The 18,043-nt window shown below is 40.1% G+C and overlaps 3 protein-coding genes across 3 annotated transcripts; 1 reads left to right on the top strand and 2 right to left on the bottom strand.

The window, feature by feature from the left end:
• Nucleotides 1-1,621: 1,621 nt before the first annotated feature.
• On the bottom strand, nt 1,622-5,937 carry LOC5510201 (CD209 antigen-like protein E). The gene is made up of 3 exons (XM_048734618.1): nt 5,541-5,937; nt 3,085-3,259; nt 1,622-2,495 (listed from the first exon to the last, which is right to left on the bottom strand). The coding sequence occupies exons 1-3, from the start codon at nt 5,841-5,843 to the stop codon at nt 2,269-2,271; spliced, it is 705 nt and encodes a 234-aa protein (XP_048590575.1). The 5' UTR covers nt 5,844-5,937; the 3' UTR covers nt 1,622-2,268.
• A 2,723-nt stretch (nt 5,938-8,660) lies between these two features.
• On the bottom strand, nt 8,661-13,309 carry LOC5498252 (lactose-binding lectin l-2). The gene is made up of 3 exons (XM_048734617.1): nt 12,928-13,309; nt 10,458-10,632; nt 8,661-9,613 (listed from the first exon to the last, which is right to left on the bottom strand). The coding sequence occupies exons 1-3, from the start codon at nt 13,222-13,224 to the stop codon at nt 9,387-9,389; spliced, it is 699 nt and encodes a 232-aa protein (XP_048590574.1). The 5' UTR covers nt 13,225-13,309; the 3' UTR covers nt 8,661-9,386.
• Nucleotides 13,310-15,539: 2,230 nt separating this feature from the next.
• Nucleotides 15,540-17,899, top strand: LOC116616975 (meiotic recombination protein REC114). Its single transcript, XM_048734103.1, has 5 exons — nt 15,540-15,730; nt 15,800-15,910; nt 16,310-16,393; nt 16,829-17,074; nt 17,692-17,899. Exons 1-5 carry the CDS (start codon nt 15,638-15,640, stop codon nt 17,845-17,847), a joined length of 690 nt encoding a protein of 229 aa, XP_048590060.1. The 5' UTR covers nt 15,540-15,637; the 3' UTR covers nt 17,848-17,899.
• Nucleotides 17,900-18,043: the final 144 nt, after the last annotated feature.

The raw sequence follows: 18,043 nt of genomic DNA, 5'->3' as shown, positions 1-18,043 counted from the left end.
GTGTTGGTAAGGCTTAGAAATCTAATCCCAGTAGACGCCAAATTACAACTTTATAAATCAGCAATTTTACCCAATCTCACATATTGTCACACGGTATGGCACTTTTGTAAAGCCGCTGATGCTAGAAAGTTAGAGAGAGTCCAAGAGAGGGCTCTACGCGCAATATTTAATAATAGAACTGACACTTATGCTGAACTTTTAAGGAGAGGGCGATTGTCAAGCTTAGAGAATAGAAGATTACAAGACATTCTTATATTAATGTACAAAGTTAGAAATTCCCTAGCTCCTGAGCATATTCAAAGTATATTTTTTCAGCAAGACAGGAGTTACAACTTGAGGAGCGATTTTCCTGTTCCAAGATTTAATACAATCACATATGGTAGACACAGCATAAGGTTTCTAGGCCCCTATATTTGGGGTAAAATAAGTCAGGAACTTCGTAATAAAACCAGCTCACAGGCTTTTAGGACGGGAGTGCGAACTCTTGATGTGCTTGGCCTGCTGGATGGCGCATGTGACTGCATCGCATGCTCATCCTAGTGGGGTGGGCACGTGGGGTGGTCCCGTGTGCTGTCTGGCGGTCGGGCACATGAGGAGTGTGCACCACCCTTGTATCATATTTTTATATTAATTTGTTTTGTTATTTATTTATATGTTGCTTGTTTGTTTGTTTGTTTGTTCTTGTGTCTATTTGTATACACATGTCTGTTTACTTGTATCTACGCCTGTGATAGTTCGTCTATATAGTGTTTGTGTATATGATATATTATATTAATATGTATAATACGTATAGTTTTCTATAATATTTTTAATATTTTATATATAGCTAGATTAGATTCCAAATCATATTATTTATTAATTATCTGATTATTTATTTTTTATAGTGTCCACAATTAGCTTTTTAGCTAAACACTTTTGACACTTAAATAAAGTTTATGTATGTATGTATGTATGTATGTATGTATGTATGTATGTATGTATGTACGGTCGCTTGCTACGCAGGCTATAATTTAAAGTGATCCTAGCTGAGACTAGAACCCCACTGCACTTGGGCAGGGCCGTAGCCTGCATGAGGCAAGTGAGGCACTCGCCTCGGTAAAATTTTAATGTTTCACAATTAAAGAGTATAAGATAAAACACCTGCTTTTGTTGGATTTACCATCCAGTGGCAAGCTTTGCATGCCTCGGTAAAATTTTCATTCTGGTTACAGGAGGAGGATTATTTTGTGGAGCACTTTGTTAAACCAGCAATTTAAGCAAAGGTTGACCGGCCTCAATTCGGAATTGTCCCTGGATCAAACACCACGCATGCTCTTATTAGCATGATCCACTCATGGCTATCTGCTACTGACGGGAATGGTGCGACAGTCAGAGCTATTTGACTTGACTTTCGTAAAGCGTTCGACCTGATTGACCATCGGAGTCTACAAGCTCCACGACTATGACATCCCCCACTCGGTAATCTCGTGGATTGCTGATTTTCTCTCCTGTCGCCGACAAAGAGTTAAGCTTGGCTAAGACTGCTTCTCGGAATAGGGCGCAATTCCATCAGGCGTCCCACAATATACAATTTTACATCGTTTTAATGGTTTTCGTAACATAAACCTATAAATTTAAGAAAGTAAAGGGTGAACAGATTTTTATCTTTCTTTCTATTTTTATATTCAAATATTTTGGATATTCCGAGCGAAAATGGGGCTACCTTTGACTAATAATCTAATGCAACGTTTCTTGTATTTATTGATAATTTTTTTATAATAAGTAGCAGGACACGAGGGCCAGAAATTCCGTGCTCGTGGCATCTCGTTGGCCAGAAATTCCGTGCTCATGGCATGACTAGTGTGCCAGAAATTCCGTGTTCATGGCTGTTCGTGGGCCAGACATTCTGTGGTCGTGGCCACGAACACGGAATATCCAACAGGGCCGTAGCAGGGTCGTTGTGAGACGCTAATCAAACCACATTTTGGTACTAAACTGAAGTATCAGATGTCTTTCATAATGAGAAGCTATAAAAGTGTCCTCGAGCCCGACCCAAGCAAGACAAATCAGTCTGACAGTTACATTTATTACAGTGATATTCATTCCTAAATTCATCTGTTAATAAGATTCAGATAACTGATAATTTGTCTGTTTTTAATGTTATCCCAGGGAGGGATAGAAATTTATGTAAACCGCACCCATTTTGCTATACCTTAGGGTTAAAATTCATTTTCGCGAGGAACAAATGTGATATTTTTTAGGGAGGTACCCCCAGGGAGTCTAAGAATCCTAACAGAATGGTGTAATCGCGTTCTCTGGCATCTTGCAGACGTAAGGAAGTAGCAGATCACATTGGCAGTCGTTCCATTTGCCCCTCTGATGAGACATCTTGACGCAGTCCTGACCCAACTGACCAGAGGGTGCGCTTGCTTGCCAGTACGTGAAAGACGCGGGCGATCCGTCCTCCCAACGCCAGCTACCAGAACTGAAGTCTTCCAGTCCCAGCCATATTGTGTCTAGGGGGAACCATAAGGTACAACATCAGCCTACTTTTTTGGAGTTCTGCACGGGATTCCTGTGTTTGGCCGTGAGGCAATGGGGGGCTGGGGGCGTTTACCCGGTGCTTTTTTCGCTATGACCGCCATCTTGTTTTGTACTGGACTGACAGCAAGCTTGGACGAGGATTGGGTGAGACCATTAGACCATGATGTACATGATGTACATCATGGTCTCTTGGTGAGAGTTTTTGATGATGGATTTTTCTTCGGTAAAATTACTGTACAAACAGGGGGTGAAGGCATTTATGACACAGGCGCGTAGCCACGGGGATTTGGGGGTGTGAAAGAACCCCCCACTCGACTGTAAGGTCTGCTGTATAAAGATAAATTGGGTGCTTCTGCAAGCTAGGGTAAGCCCTTGGAGAAAATAATCCGCTCTATGCCCATAAAAGACCACCCCCTCTCCTCCGTTCAAAGTCCTGCCTACGGGCCAATGAAATACCTTTTCCTTGCATGTTGGGAAGCTCAAGCTAAAAAGCCAACCTCCGTCTGTCATATTTTTTTTCTGTCTTTTTTGTCCGTCGTTTTGTCTGTCTGTCTGTCTCACCTGAGTAGAACAAACCACGAACAAAGGCATTTTCTTCAACACTGGAGATTGACACCATCGCAGAGTCCACTGAATGACATCGTTGCATAGCAACTTGCCACGTGACGTTCTCAAACTTGATCACATAACAGTTGTTGGCATGGTGGTGCCAACCGAGAGGGCATAGGGCGAGGCTCTGAAAATCAAAGAGCAGGAAACCGGGAAATATTATTTACTTAAAGTTGTCGTAACTATTAGCCCCAGTTTCCTCTTTTTGATAAGTTGCTAAAAATACTAGAGCAATATTGAAAATACAGTTTTTTTCAATTCCTTTTTTTAAAGTGTTTGTCCAATTTTATCATCTTACCTGTGTTTGAGGGATATCAAAAATTGTACTTGGAGAATAATGAAATAAGGGTAAATAAAAACAAACAAAGGTTTAGAAAGCTTTAACATTCTTGTTCATGTATCTCTAAACGTTCACACAGCACTCAGAGACCAGGTCCGGGTTCCTAGAAAGCAGGTTAACGCTAACCCAGGGATAAACGCCCAATCAAATGTCAAGATAGCCGTATTTATCCCTGGGCTAGTGCTGACCTGCTTTCTAGGAACCGGCTCCAGCATCTAGTCATTTATACGTTACCCATGAGCCACTGCGGGTTTTGATACATTGATTCGCAGGTGCAACCTTGTGTTCAGTATGCAAAACTCTTCCCGCAATGGGGTACGCAGTCCTGAACGTCTGCGACGTCATCACTTCTCGCTGACTCGCGGGACAGTGAGTGCTAAGAGTTTGCAAACCCGCTCGTATTTGAGATTCCCGGTATCTTGTACCGGTTTCAAAGGTATAATGAGCAAGCGATATATATTTGGCCTAGAGACTAAATGAGTAATTGAGATCCATGATAAATCCGTGTGAGTTTACGTCTCTGACTTCGTGCCTTCTATGACCTAAAACAATGACATGGGCAGCAGGTTCCAGTCTTTTTCTTAACGGAATCGATCCCAAATATCATTCACTTATTCTCTAACGATTGTAAGCTTGAGTTGAATGTGCTAGATCCACGATATCCATGACTACCTTCAAGATTTTAGCAATCGTTTATTCTCAATATAACAAGGTTACATGAAGCCGTTGTAACTTACACAAAGCGTACCGATTTTTCTTCAATTTGTCCATTCAAGTTTTGCTTCTGTGATTTTAGGTTTCAACTTACTCAGAATCGCTTTCAATCTTGAAAAACTTTGTGCGAGATCTGTTTTAGAATCCGCCATATTTTAGAAGCAGTGAATTGAACTTGAAGATAACGTCACCTGGATCAATCCTTTATTCTGATTGGCTGAATCTTCTGGTCTGGTCCTATAAAAAGCGTTTCCTATATAGGAGACTGGTACTTGCGGTAAGAAATCACATGACCTTTTTGGATGGCGAATCAACATAATCACGGAAATGGCTGTGTCCGTCTCACCAGAAAACGACGAATAATAAAATATCTAAATGAAACTAAACCCTTTGTGAAAAAAATATTCTAGCATTTTTCGTAAGCTCTGAATAAGTTGCTTTTTGCTGCTATTATATTTTGCCGCTAATAGCCGGAGCGCGCGCTTGTTTGCCACCAAAATAGTTACTTGGTCTCCTATTTTATTCAAATTTCCAATTGGGCGTCTCCTGGAGATAGTAGGGAACTTAAGCAACGACGACGGCAACGTGGACGACGACGGCAGAAAACAATGGGATTTTATTCAGAATTCAATAGCAGCACGTGAAAATGCGTTCTGTCTGATACATTTCAGCCATATTCCATAAAACCATGACGCGGAAACTCCAACTTTCACGGTCAACTGATAACGCGGACGTTCTACTGTAAACTTTTCTAACCATGTTCGCTACTGTAAAAATAATGTCCTTTTTTTGTCTATTATGTTTTGCTTATTCCATTGCAATTAAATTATAATTGATCGCCAAGCGCGAGAACATATTTTTCGATCTCGTTGTACTAGCCGTCGTCGTCGTCCTTGCTTAAGGTACCTAGTAAACTCCAAGAGCGGGCTCCGCATGAAGCTTTTTCAAGCATGAAAAATATTGTTTTATCAAAATAATGTGTTCTAAAATGCAGAATCAAATTGTGTTCATAAACTTTGAATTTTATTGCTATCGATTATTTGTGTAATTCTCTTCTAATAATTCATTGGGTTATACATTTTTATATACACTAAAATATTAAAGACTTTTAAGAGCATCATTAAGAACATTTTCAGCCTTAAAATGCTTTAAAAATAAGACCGGCCCAGCCTCTGAAAATTAGACGTTCTTAAAAAAAATTGTAGGTGATATTGGAGACAAATATTGACCTTCAAAATAGATATACTGTAAATCATTGACAAAAAAAACAATATGAACTAAGATAAAAACTAGAATTTAGTCGACATGAAATTAGCCAACCAACAAAAGTGAGCGCGCGCGCGCCTCCACTTACCAGTTTTTTGTAGTGTGTATACTCCAAACCGTGTTTGCAATTGCTCTTCGATACATTGCCGATTAGCCGACATAGACTTGATTCCTCAGTAATCGTCTTGATATTCACGGAAGAACAGTGGCTGTCCCTCAAACATTTCTGAAAACACTCAAAATCACTTTGCACGGAAAATTCTGAAATTATTGGACCTTCGAGAAATTTGTGCCGAAAACCTTTAAAATACATCGAAGTTGATAAAGAAAAGTCGAATGGTACGACCATAAAAACGAAAAAACAAACTGCTGCATCCATGCGGCTGAACATCTTGGCGGCCTAGCGAGTAAAGTGTGAGCAGTATCAAGCAGATAAATTGATTGAGTCCCGCTAAGCCAACGGAAGTCTGTTACCACTTCCCATATCAACAATAATGCGAGCACTTGAATTGAATCGGTTTACACCTGCTTCGTGCGCCACAGGGTTTTTGATATTTTTGAGTTATATTTATGTGAAACTAATAACCGAACGATATTACACTAGTGCGCGATTCGTAAAGTCTTAAACGACTTGACCAAAGTGTAATAACATCGGACAATTGATATGAAATTTTGACATTGGGAATTACATAATAAGCCACGTCTCCCTTTTTTTTCCATCTCATTTCGGATAATTAAGTTTAATCATTGATTTTGATGAGACTATGTTATCATGTTCATAAAGACTGGTAGATGGTGGTATGATTTGAGGTTCAAATTTTAGAGCAAGGGATTGAAGATTTTTTTTGAGGGAAATGTAAAGTTCCCTTAGCTGAAAGATGTTATGTGACTTTTGTCCTGATTACTTGCTCCTTGTCATACCTGTCAACTCTCCCGCATTAGGCAGGTCTTAAGATTTTAGACCCCTTCCCTCGCTCTCCCGCGGTGAGCACCAAATCTCCCGCTTTTAAGCTTTTAATTGCCCGCTTTTAATTGCCTTCTCAATCTCAAGCCTTGAGATTTTCGGAGGTTGACAGGTATGCCTTGTTTACTCCAAACCCTGAAGAATCTTTAAAGTTCTTAAAACCTTTCACTTATATCAATCTAGCCAAAACAAAGCATAGATAAACTTTAAATTCTGAAAAGAGAATTGAATTTTATTGAAATTTGAATTTTCTACAGATCTTTGAAAATTTTCCTGGCCGCGCGAAAGGAGATTGAATCGAGTGAATAATTCCAAGTTTTGGCGGGAAAATCTGAATTAGGGTCTTCTTGTCTGGGTGTATACCATCTCCATGGTCTCCCTGTCTGAGTTTAGTAAATGACCTAATAAACGCCCTTTATCTAAAGAACGCCTCTGATCTAATGAACGCCTCCCCCCCAAAGCTTACAATTTTGTAATGAAAGCCCCTCTCTAATAAACGCCCCTCCCCCCTAAGCTTACAAATTTGTAATGAAAGCCTCTCTCTTATAAACGCCCCCTCCCCTCCCCCGCTTCCTTTCCTGCCAGCTTAAAAACAAACGACATAGGAATTCCGGAAATATAAATGATACTTTAATTGCCTTCTTGCTTAATCAACACTGCTAAGCGAGTAGCGTCTTGTTCAATGTCAAGTTCAAAATGAGGGTACCGCTCTTTAACCTTCCTGATCTCATTGCTTAGGATGTCTGCAATTTTCTTTCGTTTTGTCCTCGCAGTGTAGCATCCAGGAATAACAAGGCCTACTTCTCGTTTCCGTTTACCGCATACTTACACCGTTAAATCATTGCATTCGTCGCACGGTCGCTTGCTACGCAGGCTATAATTTAAAGTGATCCTGGCTGAGACTAGAACCCACTGCACTTGGGCAGGGCCGTAGCCTGCATGAGGCAAGGGAGGCACTCGATTCAATAAAATTTTAATGTTTCACAATTAAAGAGTATAAGATAAAACACCTGCTTTTGTTGGATTTACCATCCAGTGGCAAGCTTTGCATGCCTCGGTAAAATTTTAATTCTGGTTACAGGAGGAGGGTTATTTTGTGGAGCACTTTGTTAAACCAGCAATTTAAGCAAAGGTTGACCGGCCTCAAATCGGAATTGTCCCTGGATCAAACACCACGCATGCTCTTATAAGCATGATCCACTCATGGCTATCTGCTACTGACGGGAATGGTGCGACAGTCAGAGCTATCTTACTTGACTTTCGTAAAGCGTTCGACCTGATTGACCATCGGATTCTACAAGCTCCACGCCTATGACATCCCCCACTCGGTAATCTCGTGGATTGTTGATTTTCTCTCCTGTCGCCGACAAAGAGTTAAGCTTGGCCAAGACTGCTTCTCGGAATGGGGCGCAATTCCATCAGGCGTCCCACAAGGCACGAAACTCGGCCCCTGGTTATTTCTCGTTATGATTAATGATCTTTATGCCCAAGGGGTCGACCTCTCGAAGTACGAAGATGACACCATTCTTGCTGAGGTTGTGAACAAAGGAGAGGAATGTACCGTCCAGCATTCCCTTGACGAGTTGTCCTTCAAAGTAGCCACTGATAGATTCCAACTTAACGAAGCCAAGTGCAAGGAACTCTGACTTACTAGCCTTTATTAAGTCGGAGATAGATGCAGAGTCAGTTAGAATAAACGGCAAGGAATTTGCTCGCGTTTCCCAAGCAAAGATCTTAGGCGTTTTAGCTGATGACCTAACATGGAACTGTCATTAGAAGAAATACTTAAAAAAATCAATGAGCGCTTGTACTTTCTACGGCAACTTAAACGCGCTAACATTAAGGTTAAGGAGCTACTCCTTTTAAACTTAACTTGCATTAGACCAGTGACCGAATACGCATGTCCGGTGTTCCACCATTGCCTGCCTCAATACCTATCAATTGATCTCGAAAGATGCCATAAACGGGCCCTGCGCATAATCTATCCGTCAATATTCCACGAATGCGCGCTCTCCACAGCGGGGCTGGAACCGTTACACAACCGTCGCGCAACCACATCTCCGAAATTATATACCGACATTCAGAATCCAGCTCATAGGTTGCATAGTCTCCTTCCAACTCAAAGCATGTGCCCTGTAAATCTAAGGTGCAGGCGCATTTTCAATGTAAAGCCGTTACGAAGAAATAGAACGCGCCAAAGTTTCATCTACCACCATTCATTGAACCATTTAAAATCAAGTAGTTGAATTATTCAATATCTTTAATATACAATTTAACATCGTTTTAATGGTTTTCATAACATAAACCTATAAATTTAAGAAACTAAAGGGTGAACAGATTTTTATCTTTCTTTCTATTCTTCTATTCAAATATTTTGAATATTCCGAGCGAAAATGGGGCTACCTATGACTAATAATCTAATGCAACATTTCTTGTATTTATTGATAATTTTTTTATAATAAGTAGCAGGACACGAGGGCCAGAAATTCCGTGCTCGTGGCATCTCGTGGGCCAGAAATTCTGTGCTCATGGCATGACTAGTGTGCCAGAAATTCCGTGTTCATGGCTGTTCGTGGGCCGGACATTCTGTGGTCGTGGCCACGAGCACGGAATATCCAACAGGGCCGTAGCAGGGTCGTTGTGAGACGCTAATCAAACCACATTTTGTTACTTAACTGAAATATCAGATGTCATTTCATAATGAGAGGCTACAAAGGTGTCATCGAGCCCGACCCAAGCAAGACGAATCAGTCTGACAGTTACATTCATTACAGTGATATTCATTCCTAAATTCATCTGTTAATACGATTCAGATAACTGATAATTTGTCTGTTTTTAATGTTATCCCAGGGAGGGATAGAAATTTGTGTAAACCGCACTTATTTTGCTATCCCTTAGGGTTAAAATTCATTTTTGCAAAGAACAAATGTGATATTTTTAAGGGAGGTACCCCCAGGGAGTCTTAGAATCCTAACAGAATGGTGTAATCGCGTTCTCTGGCATCTTGCAGACGTAAGGAAGTAGCAGATCACATTGGCAGTCGTTCCATTTGCCCCTCTGATAAGACATCTTGACGCAGTCCTGACCCAACTGACCAGAGGGTGCGCTTGCTTGCCAGTACGTGAAAGACGCGGGCGATCCGTCCTCCCATCGCCAGCTACCAGAACTGAAGTCTTCCAGTCCTAGCCATATTGTGTCTGGGGGGAACCATAAGGTACAACATCAGCCTACTTTTTTGTAGTTCTGCACGGGATTCCTGTGTTTGGCCGTGAGGCAATGGGGGGCTGGGGGCGTTTACCCGGTGCTTTTTTCGCTATGACCGCCATCTTGTTTTGTACTGGACTGACAGCAAGCTTGGACGAGGATTGGGTGAGACCATAAGACCATGATGTACATGATGTACATCATGGTCTCTTGGTGAGAGTTTTTGATGATGGATTTTTCTTCGGTAAAATTACTGTGCAAACAGGGGCGAAGGCATTTATGACACAGGCGCGTAGCCACGGGGATTTGGGGGTGTGAAAGAACCCCCCACTCGACTGCGTTTATCCGGTGCTTTTTTCGCTATGACCGCCATCTTGTTTTGTACTGGACTGACAGCAAGCTTGGACGAGGATTGGGTGAGACCATAAGACCATGATGTACATGATGTACATCATGGTCTCTTGGTGAGAGTTTTTGATAATGGATTTTTCTTCGGTAAAATTACTGTACAAACAGGGGTGAAGGCATTTATGACACAGGCGCGTAGCCACGGGGATTTGGGGGTGTGAAAGAACCCCCCACTCGACTGTAAGGTCTGCTGTATGAAGGTAAATTGGGTGCTTCTGCAAGCTAGGGTGAGCCCTTGGAGAAAATAATCCGCTCTATGCCCATAAAAGACCACCCCCTCTCCCCCGTTCAAAGTCCTGCCTACGGGCCAGTGACATATCCTTTCCTTGCATGTTGGGAAGCTCAAGCTAAAAAGCCAACCGCCGTCTCATATTTTTTTCTGTCTTTTTTGTCCGTCGTTTTGTCTGTCTGTCTGTCTGTCTGTCTCACCTGAGTAGAACAAACCACGAACAAAGGCATTTTCTTTAACACTGGAGATTGACACCATCGCAGAGTCCATTGAATGACATCGTTTCTTAGCAACTTGCCACGTGACGTTTTCAAACTTGATCACATAACAGTTGTTGGCATGGTGGTGCCAACCGAGAGGGCATTGGGCGAGGCTCTGAAAATCAAAAAGCAGGAAACCGGGAAATATTATTTACTTAAAGTTGTCGTAACTATTAGCCCCAGTTTCCTCTTTTTGATAACTTGCTAAAAATACTAGAGCAATATTGAAAATGCAGTTTTTTCAATGCCTTTTTTTAAAGTGTTTATGCAATTTTATCATTTTACCTGTGTTTGAGGGATATCAAAAATTGTACTTGGAGAATAATGAAATAAGGGTAAATAAAAACAAACAAAGGTTTAGAAAGCTTTAACATTCTTGTTCATGTATCTCTAAACGTTCACACAGCACTCAGAGACCAGGTCCGGGTTCCTAGAAAGCAGGTTAACGCTAACCCAGGGATAAACGCCCAATCAAACGTCAAAATAGCCGTATTTATCCATGGGCTCGTGCTGACCTGCTTTCTAGGAATCGGACCCAGGATCTAGTCATTTATACGTTACCCATGAGCCACTGCGGGTTTTGATACATTGATTCGCAGGTGCAACCTTGTGTTCCGTATGCAAAACTCTTCCCGCAATGGGGTACGTAGTCCTGAATGTCTGCGACGTCATCACTTCTCGCCGACTCGCGGGACAGTGAGTGCTAAGAGTTTGCAAACCCGCTCGTATTTGAGATTCCCGGTATCTTTTACCGGTTTCGAAGGTATAGAGAGCAAGCGATATATATTTGGCCTAGAGACTAAATGAGTAATTGAGATCCATGATAAATCCGTGTGAGTTTACGTTTCTGATTTCGTGCCTTCTATGACCTAAAACAATGAAATGGGCAGCAGGTCCAAGTCTTGTTCTTAACGGAATCGATCCCAAATATCATTCACTTATGCTCTAACGATTGAAAGCTTAAGTTGAATGTGCTAGATCCACGATATCCATGACTACCTTCAAGATTTTAGCAATCGTTTATTCTCAATATAACAAGGTTACATGAAGCCATTGTAACTTACACAAAGCGTACCGATTTTTCTTCTATTTGTCCATTCAAGTTTTGCTTCTGTGATTTTAGGTTTCAACTTACTCAGAATCGCTTTCAATCTCGAAAAACTTTGTGCGTGATCTGTTTTAGAATCCGCCATATTTTAGAAGCAGTGAATTGAACTTGAAGATAACGTCACCTGGATCAATCCTTTATTCTGATTGGCTGAATCTTCTGGTCTGGTCCTATAAAAAGCGTCTCCTATATAGGAGACTGGTACTTGCGGTAAGAAATCACATTACCTTTTTTGATGGCAAATCAACATAATCACGGAAATGGCTGTGTCCGTCTCACCAGAAAACGACGAATAATAAAATATCTAAATTAAACTAAACCCTTTGTGAAAAAAATATTCTAGCATTTTTCGTAAGCTCTGAATAAGTTGCTTTTTGCTGCTGTTATATTTTGCCGCTAATAGCCGGAGCGCGCGCTAGTTTGCCACCCCAATAGTTACTTGGTCTCCTATTTTATTCAAATTTCCAATTGGGCGTCTCCTGGAGATAGTAGGGAACTTAAGCTTCGACGACGGCAACGTGGACGACGACGGCAGAAAACAATGGGATTTTATTCAGAATTCAATAGCAGCACGTGAAAATGCGTTCTGTCTGATACATTTCAGCCATATTCCATAAAACCACGACGCGGAAACTCCAACTTTCACGGTCAACTGATAACGCGGACGTTCTACTGTAAACTTTTCTAACCATGTTCGCTACTGTAAAAATAATGTCCTTTTTTATTTTTATCAATCTCTGTCTATTATGTTTTGCTTATTCCATTGCAATTAAATTATAATTGATCGCCAAGCGCGAGAACATATTTTTCGATCTCGTTGTACTAGCCGTCGTCGTCGTCCTTGCTTAAGGTACCTAGTAAACTCCAAGAGCGGGCTCCGCATGAAGCTTTTCAAGCATAAAAAATATTGTTTTATCAAAATAATGTGTTCTAAAATGCAGAATCAAATTGTGTTCATAAACTTTGAATTTTATTGCTATCGATTATTTGTGTAATTCTCTTCTAATAATTCATTGGGTTATATATTTTTATATACACTAAAATATTAAAGACTATTAAGAGCATCATTAAGAACATTTTCAGCCTTAGAATGCTCCAAAAATAAGACCGGCCCAGCCTCTGAAAATTAGACGTTCTTAAAAAAAGTTGTAGGTGATATTGGAGACAAATATTGACCTTCAAAATAGATATACTGTAAATCATTGACAAAAAACAACAATATGAATTAAGATAAAAACTAGAATTTAGTCGACATGAAATTAGCCAACCAACAAAAGTGAGCGCGCGCGCGCCTCCACTTACCAGTTTTTTGTAGTGTGTATACTCCAAACCGTGCTTGCAATTGCTCTTCGATACATTGCCGATTAGCCGACATAGACTTGATTCCTCAGTAATCGTCTTGATATTCACGGAAGAACAGTGGCTGTCCCTCAAACATTTCTGAAAACACTCAAAATCACTTTGCACGGAAAATTCTGAAATCATTGGACCTTCAAGAAATTTGTGCCGAAAACCTTTAAAATACATCGATAAAGAAAAGTCGAATGGTACGACCATAAAAACGAAAAAACAAACTGCTGCATCCACGCGGCTGAACATCTTGGCGGCCTAGCGAGTAAAGTGTGAGCAGATCAAGCAGATAAATTGATTGAGTCCCGCTAAGCCAACGGAAGTCTGTTACCACTTCCCATATCAACAATAATGCGAGCACTTGAATTGAATCGGTTTACACCTGCTTCGTGCGCCACAGGGTTTTTGATATTTTTAAGTTATATTTATGTGCAACTAATAACCGAACGATATTACACTAGTGCGAGATTCATAAAGTCTTAAACGACTTGACCAAAGTGTAATATAATGTAATAACATCGGACAATTGATATGAAATTTTGACATTGGGAATTAAATAATAAGCCAGCGTCTCCCTTTTTTCCATCTCATTTCGGATAATTAAGTTTAATCATTGATTTTGATGAGACTATGCCATCATGTTCATAAAGACTGGAAGATTCTGATTGGCGGGTAGATGGTGGCATGATTTGAGGTTCTAATTTTAGAGCAAGGGATTGAAGATTTACTTTGGGGGAAATGTTAAGTTCCCTCAGCTGAAAGATGTTATGTGACTTTTGTCCGGATTACTTGCTCCTTGTTTACTCCGAACCCTGAAGAATCTTTAAAGTTCTTAAAACCTTTCACTTATATCATTCTAGCCAAAACAAAGCATAGATAAACTTCAAATTCTGAAAAGAGAATTGAATTTTATCGAAATTTGAATTTTCTACAGATCTTTGAAAATTTTCCTGGCCGCGCGAAAGGAGATTGAATCGAGTGATAATTTTTAAAGTTTTGGCGGGAAAATCTGAAACAACGTATTTTCCTTAAATCTGTTAAAATTCAGAGACGGCAATACCACAAAATATTGGCGAATTGTTTTCTATTGCAATGCTACCCTCAACGAAGCGAAGAATAATAAAGTCGAGAATTGTATGCGAAAAAAGAAAATATCGTTTTGTTGTAGGTTTCAAAAACAGCGCGCCCTCGTGAGAATGTCGCCATTCTTGATTGCGAATGAAGCGCGCGCGCACAATGCAAAAACAATTCAAAGACTAAAGAATATCTGCTAAATTTTGCAGATTTGTTCCCTGAAGTTAAATAATCATTTGACTACCAGGTTAAGATATAAAGATGACGGTAAAAGTTGTAACCTCACAACGTTCTTCGGCAATAACTAAGAAGACATGAAGACGGGAACCGGTTTAGCGCGCGCATATGTTTTCTCATGTAAGGTTTATCAATTCCCTATTTGCTTGGTATGATTTAAAGACACTACAGGAAATAGATATTGAAGGCCAACAAATTCATACCTTAGGAAAATATATTAAGAAAGTACTATATAAAAGTTATGCAACATTTTGGAGAACCCAGGCACAGTTAAATCAAAATAGTGGATCAAGACAAATTTTAAACTAGAAAAATATTTATCAGAAGCTAATGTTAGACGCCGACAATCTATGACTAGATTGCGTGTCTCGGCACACAAACTAGCAATTGAAACAGGCCGCTATAAAAATTTACCTTATGAATTAAGGATTTGTGAAAAATGTGAAAAAAATAAGGTTGGGGATGAGTACCATACCTTAATGGAATGCGACTATGTCAATGATATACGTCGGGTACTTTTTAATGATCTATTTGCAATCAATAACTCTTTTAAACTGTTAAGGCCAAAATACCTTTTTTTGTATATTATGAGCTTAACAGATGACTCCATTATACGAGCCAAGTCCTGAAATTTTGTGATGATGTAATTAAATATTATGAATAGAGGATAGGCATATAAGCCAACCTACTTTGTATATTATCCTAATATACCTGTATTGGTATTTATTGGAATAAAGTTATCATTTATCATTTATGTAATTTGGTTGACATCTCAATCTACGTCATAAATGACTTGACCCGTGCCTTTCAGTTTACGGCCTTTTTTCCAGGTTGGCCAAAATACCTCAATATTACAGATTTGAGTTATTCGTGCGAATGCGTGTTTTATAGGGTCCATACGAACCACATACCATTTGGAATATGAAAATATAAAAAATTGACAAAGTCTATCAACTGTGAAAGGTTATATGGACTTTAAACACGCCACACAGCAGTCGTTCTGTTTTTGGATTTATCTGGCGCCTTATTTTCGAGAAAGAGAAAAATATAAATTAATTATAATATAATTAATCGGAAACAGATAAACAAGTTAAAGACTTTCAGTTGAACCACCATAAAGCACAGCACAACAGGCGAGCTCTTCGCGATTGTAAAATAGCCTCCTTTTACGTAAGCGCTGGCAAAGAGATTGGCTGGGTTGGGTTGGGTCACCTGTGGTTTTATACTTTTGGCGGGAAAATAACTCTTGTCGCGCGCGCGTATTTCCAATGCAAAAAAAAAAAAAATCACCCGATTTTCTCTTCGATTCATTGCTCCTTTGTAAACAACTAGACACAAGTTAACCTGGATTATGACAACATGCAAATCTTGGCTCCTTGAACGTTATGCGAAATGTGTAGAAAATTCAACAACAACAACGGGAAACAAGGCTACCAAATGGCTGGTAAATTATATTGTCATTAAATGAAACGACGTTTGTTTGCCTTGTCATAGAGTAATTCCTTTTTTCCAGCATCTGCCTGTCGGTAGTTATACTAAACTCCAAGTATCACTGGTGGATACCAATAGACTGGTAATTTCGTCAAATTCATCAAGTGCAGAGACACAGAATTCGCAAATTCATGTGAGTAAAAACAACGTGTAACTTTTCATTCTAAATTGCATTTTATTGTCATAGCTGTCAACTCAACATGACTTGTGAAATCAGGTGAAATACAGTAAATAAATATGTGAAAAAAAAAAAAAAACAAGAGAGCCAATGCGGGTGAATACAGATAATGTATGAACATTCTCACCAAAATTATTAAGCTTGTTACGAGGTCCAAAATTGTGTATATAGCTGTCTCACTCGCATTAGGCGTGTCACAAGATTTTGGACCTCATCACAAGCCTAATTTTTGTTAGAATGTTCATACATTTATGAGAGCTACAATCCACAAAATTTTGGGTCCGTTCCACCTTTGAGTGTGTACCCTTTCGTGAAATCCTGGATCCACAGCTGATTCTGTTGTTATCATAATAGGAAAATTTATCCTTGATTGAGGCTTCTAAGTGGCTACGCGTAGCTGCTAAAGGCGACTGTGCAGTTTTTCTATACAGAGTTAAGGTACTATATTTTTTCTCCTCCTCATCATTTTATAATCTGTACAACCATCACCACCACCACCAAAGATTCAGGACTTGGTGAGAGACAGCCCATGTTTCTGATGAACCACAATGGAGTTGGTTGTCTTGACTACTTGGAGTCTAATGAATCTAGTTATTAAGAATTATCACTCTCGCTACCATCATCAACATCATCACAACATCATTATCTTAATTACTACCATAATCATCTTCTTAACTATCACTACCGTTGTCAACATCGCAACAATCGCAAACACTACCATCATCAATATCATCATTAACTGATTAATTGCAACCAATACAATCGTCATTATCATCATGAACACTTCTGATCACCATACAATACATGAACACATCTGATCACCATACAGTATATGAATTTTTTTTTGAATATGTACTGCAACTCCCATTACAGACAGAGACGCGGCGGTTCCGTATCAGGTTTGCAAAAGCTGGCACTACCTCCTCTGTGGAGTTATGCAAGGACTTTGTCACTAGCGTGACACCATATTTCCCTGTACGAGAGATACCTGACAATGACACACAGGTTCCCATGGAAGACTCTCAAGCATTTGCCTGTTCTCAGACCTCCTCTGGCGACGCGGTTGATGAGACTGGCTCTAGTGATGAGAGTATGACAGTGTCTGAGATGGCTAGAAAGGTGATATGATTTTTTCTAAATTATTGTGATGTTCGCCCAGGCCATACAGTTAGTCCGTAGTTGTACTGCCTCGTACCCAGGCGTGTCCAGCCTCCGTTAAAGAGCAGCCGAATGCATCTCGAAGCTTCCGTGATCCTTTTCGCGCGTGCATAATCCTTCCCAGGATGCATTCCGAGCAGGACTTGACCGTTGTGTCACGACATTGAGACGCCTGGGTTCGTAATTTTTGAAAATATTGGGGGGGGGGGGGCAATTGCACCAAGTGCTCCACCCTCCGTTACGGCCCTGAAATTGCGGTAGGGAATGGGATAAAACTTTATGTGTACAATCGTTCAATAGCTGTAAGCTAAACTTTGCGCTATACTGTGTATGCATTGCTTCCCATTCCTCATCTAAAGCATTTGAATCGCATTTAATTTACAACTTCTTGAAAAGCCTTTGTCAGCCAACATCTTTATATTTTAAATATTTTCTATCGCTTTTGGTAAATAGATATAAAGCTTTCTTTTAATATGGTTATAAAAAGATTTCACCACACACGTTTTCTTCCAATATTGAATGGAACCAAAAAAAGGTATGGCTGAGCAGGGCTCTTTAAGAGTAAATTTCTTTTAAAGGTAACATCTGGTGCGCGTGATCTGCCACGAGCGTACGAATCTACCAACCTACCCACGTCACGCTTGAACACGATGCTGCGTTTTTGTCTGACGGATCCGAACTTTCCAGCTTTCGTGGACGCAGTCGAGAGAGAGCTAGCAGAAATCATGAGATAATAGCCGACTTGCAGAAACTAAGAAAAAATAAAATCTTTTTGGGTGGTGTTCATTAACTGGACTGTGATTGGTCAAGGGCATATTGATTGAAAGCGCACTACAGCGAAAGTTAAATAGTGCCGTAGATTTTTTTCGACGGCGAAGACCGCGTGTGATCTGAAACCTCTATAAGTGCACGACAAATGCATCGCTGATT

This window comes from Nematostella vectensis, chromosome 11 (assembly GCF_932526225.1).
Source record: "Nematostella vectensis chromosome 11, jaNemVect1.1, whole genome shotgun sequence".
Lineage (NCBI taxonomy): Eukaryota > Metazoa > Cnidaria > Anthozoa > Actiniaria > Edwardsiidae > Nematostella > Nematostella vectensis.
This window is presented reverse-complemented; position numbering and strand designations above follow the sequence as displayed.